The sequence below is a fragment of the Perca fluviatilis genome, chromosome 16, assembly GCF_010015445.1.
Source record: "Perca fluviatilis chromosome 16, GENO_Pfluv_1.0, whole genome shotgun sequence".
NCBI lineage: Eukaryota > Metazoa > Chordata > Actinopteri > Perciformes > Percidae > Perca > Perca fluviatilis.
In genome coordinates, this window is record NC_053127.1 from 20,015,602 (window position 1) to 20,025,682 (window position 10,081).

At 37.9% G+C, this 10,081-nt stretch overlaps 1 protein-coding gene across 1 annotated transcript in view; it reads left to right on the plus strand.

Moving 5' to 3' along the window:
• Window positions 1–6,931, plus strand: part of mtnr1bb (melatonin receptor 1Bb) — a 33,651-nt gene extending 26,720 nt beyond the window's left edge. Inside the window, exons 2-4 of the mRNA XM_039778244.1 lie at window positions 3,242–3,360; window positions 3,465–3,809; window positions 4,282–6,931. Coding sequence (XP_039634178.1) covers window positions 3,242–3,360; window positions 3,465–3,809; window positions 4,282–4,704 — 887 coding nt within the window. The 3' untranslated portion in view covers window positions 4,705–6,931. The remainder of the gene's footprint in view (window positions 1–3,241; window positions 3,361–3,464; window positions 3,810–4,281) is intronic.
• The last annotated feature ends 3,150 nt before the right edge of the window (window positions 6,932–10,081 follow it).

Sequence of the window (10,081 nt, forward strand, 5' to 3'; positions counted from 1 at the left end):
TATTTTATTGTTTTACCAGTACCTAAAACCCCTCGCCCCAACCACAGCAGCCGCTTGCATTGTTTTATGCAGATGCAAAGGCGGGTGTGTAGTGTGTCGTTCTACCGCAATGCAAAATCTCTTTAGCACGAGGTCAAGGAGAGTAAATACTATGTGGTAGGTACGAAACACAAAGAAAAACAAGGCAGAATAAAACAAGGAACAGAAAACAAAAATCTCTGAACAGTTAATTACATTCATGGCTAAATGTTTTACAGTACTTAAAATGCAGGACACGTTTTAGCCTATTGGTCTTTGTAATTCCAATTTTCTGCCTCAAAGAGAATCTGCAGCAATAACCTTTTTTTATTGATCTACTGTCCATCCAAATGTGCATGTCCCTGTTTGATGTATTTGAGCTGGTTAGAGTCGACCACTAACTTCCAGGTACATTAAGACGGTCAAATCGAAAGGACTTGTCTCATTTCTTACTGGATAAATTGCTGCACATTTCTAAATACAATGTTACCTCAGGGATGTTTATACCAATTAATTGAACAGGATAACATTCCTCCTCTATACTTACTGGTGGGTTAGATAAATGGTGGTGTCTAGCCAAAAGTGTTGGAAAAAGGCTACTCGGTGAACCATGGATGAAGTGTTTGCAAATAGGAATTGTCTAGCCATTTATTTATGGGGATTTTGTGGATTTTATTCATTCATGCTGTTATTTCGTTGGTCCCAGTTTGACCGAAAGCTCAAAGAAAGTGAAACACTGCATAAATCTAAGTGCGGATATCCTTTCTATCTGTCACGAAAAAGCAAAAATCAGACACTTAAAATGTGGATTTGCTGTAGGCTCTATGTGTCCTTGCTCTTGCAAAGAACATTTAAAAAGTTTTACTCACTGTACAATATTTGCCTGAGGCAAAAACTACTTTTCAGTTATAGCATAATACTACATCTGAACTCTTAAGAACAGACTCAAACTTTGCTGAAAATCCTGTTCTTCTGTGAACTTCTTTTAATGTGTGGAGTCTAGAGAGTGATGCAGTGCACTTTTTAGGTCATTTTCTTCACATAGTAGTAGCCTGACATGCTTCCAATCCATTTTGGACTGGCCACATGGCCTGATCATCCACTCTGCAGTGTGTGTTTTGTCTCTTTTCTTCTGTGAGAAACACATTTAACCTCTGAAAATAAGGTGAAAAAAGAAAAAGCAGGATCATTAAGGAGCTCAAAAGGAGGGTTATTGGGTCGTATCATTCAAAAATAACACTGGCCGAGAAATTTGAAGCAGCTAAGTGAAAAGACACAGGAAAGAACAGGCAGTGGTGGAAGTGGTAGAAAGGTTTGCCTTGTAGGGTCAGCTATGTGTGACCAGGCAGTCGGCAGGGCAGTAGAGTGAGGAAGCTGCTGGCATGCTGAGGAAAGGGCTCTGATGTATAGTAGTGATGACAAGATCGTTTATTGCCTTGCCTACAAAACTATGAGAAAATGCATTACTCTTTTATCTTGTCTACTGTCATCAGCTTATTCTCCCTTCTCTTCTTCTGCCGCTAACAATCCCATCCTCTGCCGACCTTTAACCTCCTTTTATTTTCCACCATCTTCCTAATTTTCTATTTCCCTGTTGACAGATTTGATCATTCATCTCTGCAGATTGAGTTATACATTGCCTCCTGTTTGTCTTTGTGTCATGTTCTTCCATTTAACAAATAGAAGAAATTACTAGAGTTAACAGCTTCATTAAAAATAACAAGGCTGTTAATTGTCCAGATCATGTCTTGTGGAGATATTATTTCTTAGCCTCCTTAAATGAGATTGGCTCCCCACTTTTAACACCGCCTTTCCTCATGAAAGTGCAGCTTTTATCATGCCTCACCACGTTTCCCTCCACTCCTTTCTGGATTCAGTCCCCATTCCTGTCATTCCCTTACCATGTTTTTTTTTTGGCCCCACAACTTCACTGAAAACAAATGTAAATGCAACAATGCAACTCTGCCTAGCATGTCTTCCTACATGGCATTTAAAAAAGCAAACGAGAGGAAAATCTTTGCAATCCCTCCCCGTGGGCGAAATGCTTTCAAACATGCAGGGAAAATGCACAAAAATAATTTTTGGTTCTAATATTGTTTACTACAATGATGCATAGATGCCTTTGACAAATCAGATTAGGTTTCAGTCAACATTATCATATGCAATCATGTGCATGTGAATAACCTTGTGAAGAGCTGTACAAACATCCAATCCACCTATAAGGCATAAAATGAGGGAGAAAACAAGCAGCAGTGCAAAAAATACTGTTTATTATGCATGTTTGTTCATTTCCTCTTTGATTGGTGCAGCCAAATAGGTTGCTACTGCAAATTAAACTCAATGCTTCAGAGTGTGTATATGCTTTCATATGGAAATTCAAAACATTCAAGGTCTCTGAGCAGTTGCTCGTCCAAATTACACCCCTATTCCAGCAGCTGCTGGGTAAATGAAGTTGTAGTGTAATCTAACTATAGTTTACATTGCTCTAAACCCTGAAACAAGATTGTCTCATTTAAGCTTATACTCTCATTTATGAATATGATGAAATGTGATCACCATCATAATCCGTGGTTTAGTGAACAGATGGTTTAAAAAATTCTCACAGGTGTGCATCTACGTGCGCTCGCGTGAAACGCACTGCACTCTATCAGGCTAATGTAGGAGAAAGTGAAGCGGCCAGCTACTGCTCTCGCACGAACGCACGTACGCACGCACACACACACACACACACACACACACACACACACACACACACATTTCTTTGGTTCATGCCAGAGCAGTGCACATGTGGCAATGGCTGCTTATCCAGTCCTCATGCATTAACAGCATTGCGTGGTCAGAGAAGTCATTAACAGCTATCACAGAAAGGATTTGTCTTTGCATTTTTGTTGAAAATTACAACCATCTGCCTTGATTTTACACTGATACATGTCCATTATAATAATAATAATAATAATAATAATAATAATAATAATAATAATAATAATAATAATAATAATACATTTTATTTATATGGTGCTTTACATACATTAGTTGTGTGTGTGAGTATAAAACACTATTCACTCCTTTATCTCCTCCTATTTAACTCAAATTAGAGGGTGAATCCAGTGTTTATAGAAAAGCATATGTATGGTGTGTCCTACATAATAAAGGATGTGATTCATCTCACAATCAGAGAGCAAGTTACAGTAAGAGACTGTCTCCCTCGTGTCTTCTTCTCTAGGTAATGTGTTTGTGGTGAGTTTGGCCTTTGCTGACCTCGTGGTAGCCTTCTACCCATACCCCTTGGTTCTCTATGCTCTCTTCCATGACGGATGGGCACTGGGAAACACACAATGCATGGTAAGGCCGCATCCGTTACCACATGTTTCAGATTACGAACAATACAACACCAATAAACCCTGACACAAACACTTCACTTTCTTTCTCTCTGTCTTTCTGTTCAGGTCAGCGGTTTTCTTATGGGGCTGAGTGTCATTGGTTCCATTTTCAACATCACTGGGATTGCAGTGAACAGATATTGCTACATCTGTCACTCATTCTCCTATAGTCGTCTGTACAGCTATCGCAACACTCTGCTGTTTGTTGCCTTAATTTGGGTGCTCACAGTATTGGCCATTATCCCCAATTTCTTCGTTGGCTCCCTGCGCTATGACCCGCGGGTCTACTCCTGCACCTTCGCCCAGAATGTCAGCAGTTCCTACACAGTGGCAGTAGTGGTGGTTCACTTCTTGGTTCCCATTGCAGTGGTTACCTTCTGTTATCTACGCATCTGGGTACTTGTGATTCAGGTCAGTCTCCTGCTTCTCTACACGGTTATTTACGTCTTTACAGGCACACAGTAGGTATTAATGACGAGGGTAATAACACTAACCAAATAAACCAGTAAACGTGCCATCAGTTGTTAATAACACAGACACCCCTTGGACCAAACAATGATAAGCCATTAGCCTTCCAGGGTTCAACCTAATTGGACCTGTAATGTAAACAATATGGTCACTCCAAGTTTACTGGACTACTACAAGTGTAGATTTAAAACAAACTGAACACAGCAACGATTTGGCAAAGTCGTGGAATATTATGTTTGACAGGCAGATAGATGGATGAGATCCCTGAAGTGGTTGTATGTGTGTATATCTGTGTGGGTGTCTGTCGGCTTTTGTGTGTTTTGATGTGTGTAACATAGAGAGGCAGATAGCAACAGTAGCTTTATGGCATCATTAATAGTCTAATTCTTATCTTATGTGTTTTCATCATGTCCAGGTGCGACGTAAGGTGAAGACAGAGGAAAGCCTTCGCCTCAGACCAAGTGACTTGCGGAATTTCATCACCATGTTTGTGGTCTTTGTGCTGTTTGCCATCTGCTGGGCTCCACTTAACCTGATTGGCTTGGCCGTGGCCATAGATCCGTCCCGTGTGGCTCACCGTATCCCTGAGTGGCTTTTTGTGGTCAGCTACTTCATGGCCTACTTCAATAGCTGTCTGAATGCCATCATTTATGGCTTACTCAACAGGAATTTCAGGAACGAGTACAAACGCATTGTCACTTCCGTCTGGGTGACTCGGCTTTTTGTGACAGAGACTTCCCGAGCTGCCACGGACGCCAGGAGCATGAGGAGCAAGCAATCGCCGCCTCCGCCACTCAACAACAACGATTCAGTCAGAGATCGCACAAACAAAGAATGAAATCTTAAATCCTTGAGCCTGTTAATTCCTGTTTTTATGTGGCATCCAGTCAGTTGTGCAGCTGAAGAGTATCAAGTAATGGATGAAGCTGGAATATATGGCTTGGTTTTCTGTTCGCTGACATCGAACAGAACAGGGCGCAGATGTTTACATCTGTGGAGAAGTTTTTTTAAAGTTGAGAATAATTATATAATAAATATAAGTTCTTGAAAGTTTATCATTTGGGGGATTAATTTAACAACTTTGCTATTGTGCTAAATAAGGCCAAGTTTCCTCTGTGATTATCAACCACCAAGCATTAACAGAGCAAACATTTAAAAGATGAGTTATGTCCTGGGAGAGCCATGCATTGCAGTTTCACTTTGCTTGTACTCTTTCATAAACATTTCATAAAAAATGTAATATCCTTTAATATCTACTGCTGTAGAGTCTTTGACATATTTCACAAAACTGGTTTAAAAGCCTCAAATAGTACAACTCGCCTCACCTGAATGCCAGATGAGGAGATGATGTCAGTCTGTCTGTAACGTCTAAGATCAGTTTGTGGGGTTTGACGTGGTGACAGTAATGTGGCAGTAGCATGATACTTCACGCTGCCTGGTCTGACCTTGCACTGCAAAGAACGACAAACAAAAACTTAGTAATGAACATAATACACAAATTCAGGAAATTAACTCAAAGCAATTATTGCACAAACCTATCACCACACTATGTAAAAAGTGCCAATTAACATGTTTGTTTTGGTTTTTTAAAAGTTCAAAAACAAATAGTGTATGTGATGTAGCAGGTGGAGGACACCTACTGTACATATCTACAAAAGTTGCTGTATCCATCGTTCTACATATCACCTTACTACTACTATTACTTCTCAGCTGCTGTGGTTTGACCATTATGTTATTGCAAAACCAAATTGCAGGATAGGTCACTATAGACTCACTCACATTATCTTTTGAATCCAAAATGTTTCTAACTATGAGCAAAAACAATCTAAGAAAAACATAAGCAGCCTATTTCCTGGAGGGCTAAATATTAATTTGATATTGAAAAATTTGTTTTCAATTGAATAATGTTGACTAGTTTTCAAATTTTCTGCTACACGAGTGCATTTACTAAAGTTTAATTAACTATCAATTTACCATTTATTAATAATGGTTATTATGAAGTTTAACAAAACAATCTCAACATACAGTATACTGTACGACTCTTAACGTAAATATACCATATATAGCTTCTAGGATTACAATTATTGTTTATTTCATATTAATGTTCAATATGTTTGTTTATATATGCACCAACCACTAAGGCAAATTCTTTGTAAGTGTTCTCCAGGCCACAGCAGGCCAACAAAAGGATTAAGATACATGGAAATTCAGAAAGCCTCCAGCCAGAAAAAGGAAGCAGATACAGTATAACATTTACTGAATATGCAGGAAGCAATAGAAGGGGCACATGTTCCTCTGCCTTCTACATCATATGCAGGATGTGGCAGTCTGATGCATTGGTGATTTTTATTCTTTATTCTGAAATACTTATGTACATAGGTAATGGCTCTTTGTAGTTAATTTATTTTCTAATGAAATGTAATTCACCAGGAACACATTTTTATGATTTCAATGTGGAAAAACAAAAGTGTACATAGGAGTTGTACTGTCACTTTGTCATATTTCTTGACAGAAGAGTGACATCCATTGCCTCTTGATTGAATAGTGTGTCGAAAGATGTAGATTGTTGAGAAGGTACAGCTCATATCTGCATTCCCATCTCAGGGTGCCTATACCGAATATTTTGTCATGCTACAGAGTTGTCTCTAAAACATTTGCAGTTTATAAGCTGTCATATAAGGGAGTCTGAAGACATTTCAAAGGGATATTTCGTACATTACTGTCAGTGTGTTTTTTAACTGTGGTATATTGTTATTAGAGATGAATTCAAAATGTGTTTTTATAGCCTTTATATAATCTGAAGCTAAATAACCCCACACAATTAACGTTAATTACCAGGTTATGCCTAACCTTTATATCCATGTAATTCTACTACAGTAAAGTGCATCTAAAACAACCTCTTGCTTAAGCATGTACATGGCATCACTACGAATACATGTGTTTTTCAGTGTGGAGTGATGAAATCAACTTGTAATTGCATAAATCAAACATCCAAGAACGGCAAAACAAGGTATTCATAATAATTGTAATATTTTTAATTTTTAATTTTATTTAAATTCATTATTTTATTACAGGGAAATGTCTGGCAAAACATTTTGTCAACTGATTGCAACATACGCATACAATATATTTTGACATGAGTCATAATTTAAAAAAAAAAAAAAAAAAAAATTTTAAAAATTTATCTTTCCTATACGCTCACTGTCGGCAGCCTTACTTTGGGCCTTTTTCTCCATGAGACCAAGCGCTAGCTTAAAGGATAGATTCACACAGCATGTTTGTAAAGCACAAGCTCACTAACCACTCTGCTGCAATGTCTCACTGGGCTTTAACTCAGAATAATGACTTAATTATTTAGTCCTACAAATCCTATGGGGAATCTTAATCAAAATTGATAAGCTGGCAGTAAAACGGTCAAAAACACTATTTATTAGTTGGATTAATGCTGCAGAGTGGAAAGCTAGTTTCTCAAAACAGAAACTACAGGTGTGCTATGTATTATTGTAACTGATTCTGAGTCAAAAAATTGCAAACCTAGCAGTGAAAGTCATCGCAATGTTTTGCATTGGAAGATAACAGCTAAGGTTTCTATGTGCTACTAATCATTTTGAGTGGTGAACTCAATGATGCAACATTGGATTATGCTGTTGGAGTCCCTCTTGCACCTTTCTTAACATCAGTGCACAAATTTCATGCAAGGTTGACGTTTTCCTAAAAGAGGCTTCCCTGAAAAGTAGCATGAGTGAAGTAACCGCTTTGCATTTGAAAAGGCTTGTTTTCGATAGCTTCTGTAAACACAGTTGCTTTATTTTGCTTATTTTTACGGATGCAGTTTTTAATTACGCTCCACAGATCACAAGATATCCATAAATCAAATTTGATCACATATAGTGATGTACTATTTAAGGTTGTTTCTTATTAAGGCTTTGGTATGATTTTAAATACAACACAGCAGAGCTTTTTGATCAGTGTCACTGTCTGCTATGCAGAAACCTGGCAACTTCATAAGCAGATATAAAATATGATTTAAATATACTGCTCACGGCACAATTCAGACTAGAAGTACCCTTAAGCCTCACTGTTCTCTTCCTTTATTTTCATCTGGACATACTCAGTAGCCAGTTTAGTTTTCTTTGTGTCATTAATGGGTTATGTAACAGCATGACAACATCAGCTGACAGCTAAAGGCAGAAAAGGATGCAACACTGATCAAATTATGTGCAAGGTACCTTCAATTAGATGAAAATTAAATGACAGGCCCTGGAAACGTAATTGAATGCACTGATGACAAATCACAGAAACTTAGCAGTTTATGCACCTCCTATACATTCCAGACAGGAAAATAATTGATACATTTCAAACTGTGAGTATGAAAACATGAATGAAACAGCTATTTCAAAGCACAAATCCTTTTCACCTGATAAATATATACGTACTCTCAGTGGCAACTTATTTGGCTGCAACTTGTTAGACGTAGGTCAGATCTCGGTTTGCTTGCGGCCTGAATTCTTTGAGGCATGTTCAAAAGAATTCCTGTTCAAGCTGTAATGTTTTTGTGTGTGTAAAGAGGCACCAAATTAAACAATTACAAAATTAGTTTTAGAACATGAGCGAGATTGGATATTGCTCAGTGAACTTTGAGCTTTTAGCCAGTCGACTACTCGTGTCTTGATAAGTATCTTTTAATCCAGAGGCGTGCGTGAATGTGCATGCTTGTCTGATGTTGTTTATGAGGTGATGCTCATTTACAAGAGTTCACTAACAGGTGAAGGTCACAACGCCCAGAGGATGTTCTGCGTAACCAAATGGAAATCTGTGGAATGTAATGGACTTTGACATTTCTACATTCAAAAGGCTTAGTTGTGACACTGAGTCTCATCAAAAATGAACTGTGTGTAAAAATATCTGCATTATGTGTACAGTTCTACTGAAACACAATGTTATGTAAAATAAAACTGATATATCATACTTGATATTTGCTCATTAATGCATTTGTGAAATCAGCACTCTCTGAAAGAGTTGTTGCGCTCTTATTAAACATATTTCATATTCCATCCCTAAGTACTGTAAGTGGTAAAAAGGTTTTTGTAAAATCACAAAATGCAATAAAACCCAACACATTTTTCATCGTAGAGCAGGATTCCAGACTTTTTAAGGGTGTTTTAATTGAAGGTTTCCTAGATAAGCCTCTTAAGGCTCAGAATTAGGGTGAATTGGAGCAAGAGAGCTTTTATATGCGTAGGAGAGATGGATAGATAGTTTGAGGGGAAAGCATACTGCTGCCCTGTGTTGGTGAAAAGGTGCAGATTTGAATGAGGTAAGCAACTTGCAGAGTTTAAAGGGAATAAATTGGGTCACATTAGGCATGCTTGCTGCAATGTGAAAAGATACATCTTGAATTTTGAATGTTGTACTCTTGTTTATCCTTAAAACTTAAATTAAATTGACTGATTGATTAAAACAATTTCCTATCATCAGCCCAAAATAGTGTTTTAGCAGTTTCTTTATATTGACTTACAGTCATATAATACACATATAATAAACATACTTCTGTGTGTGTGTGTGTGTGTGTGTGTATGTGCGTGTGTGTGTGAGAAAAGTAAATGCAGATTGATTTGTAGCAGGCGGCAGGACATGGATAAGTGGCTGGAGGTGATACAGCAACGCAGGAAAGGATTATGAATAAGAAAGGGGGATGTGGTTGAGATAAATTACTGCTTTGCTCATGATAAATAATTGTAATCCAGATGGTGGTCTTGACTCATCCCCAAAGTCAAAGTCAATGCACAAACTGGGATTATAAAGGAAAACAATCAGTCGCTTCAAGAGAATAAAATCAACAAGTGGGAGATTGTGTTATAACAAATTACACACAGGTGACACAATATGCGGCCACAGATGAGGAGGTCAACAGATATGAAAGCGATTTATAAGGCTTTCAGGTATAATAACTTTGTTCCACTATTCATTATTGCCATACTCCATTCTTTGCTTACATGCCATCTTAAACAAAGATTCCTTTGTCTGCTGCAATATCTGCTGGCAAGTGGCCACCACATGGCAGGAAATATCACGAGCAAATAGTTCACACACATTTTTCTATAGTTGATGTCTCCCAACAGCCAGGCAATTATTATATCAAGGCTTAACTGACTGGTTGAGTTTGCCTTTAATAATTCTGATTAAAATGTAACGTGTGAAAGGGCACCTAAACT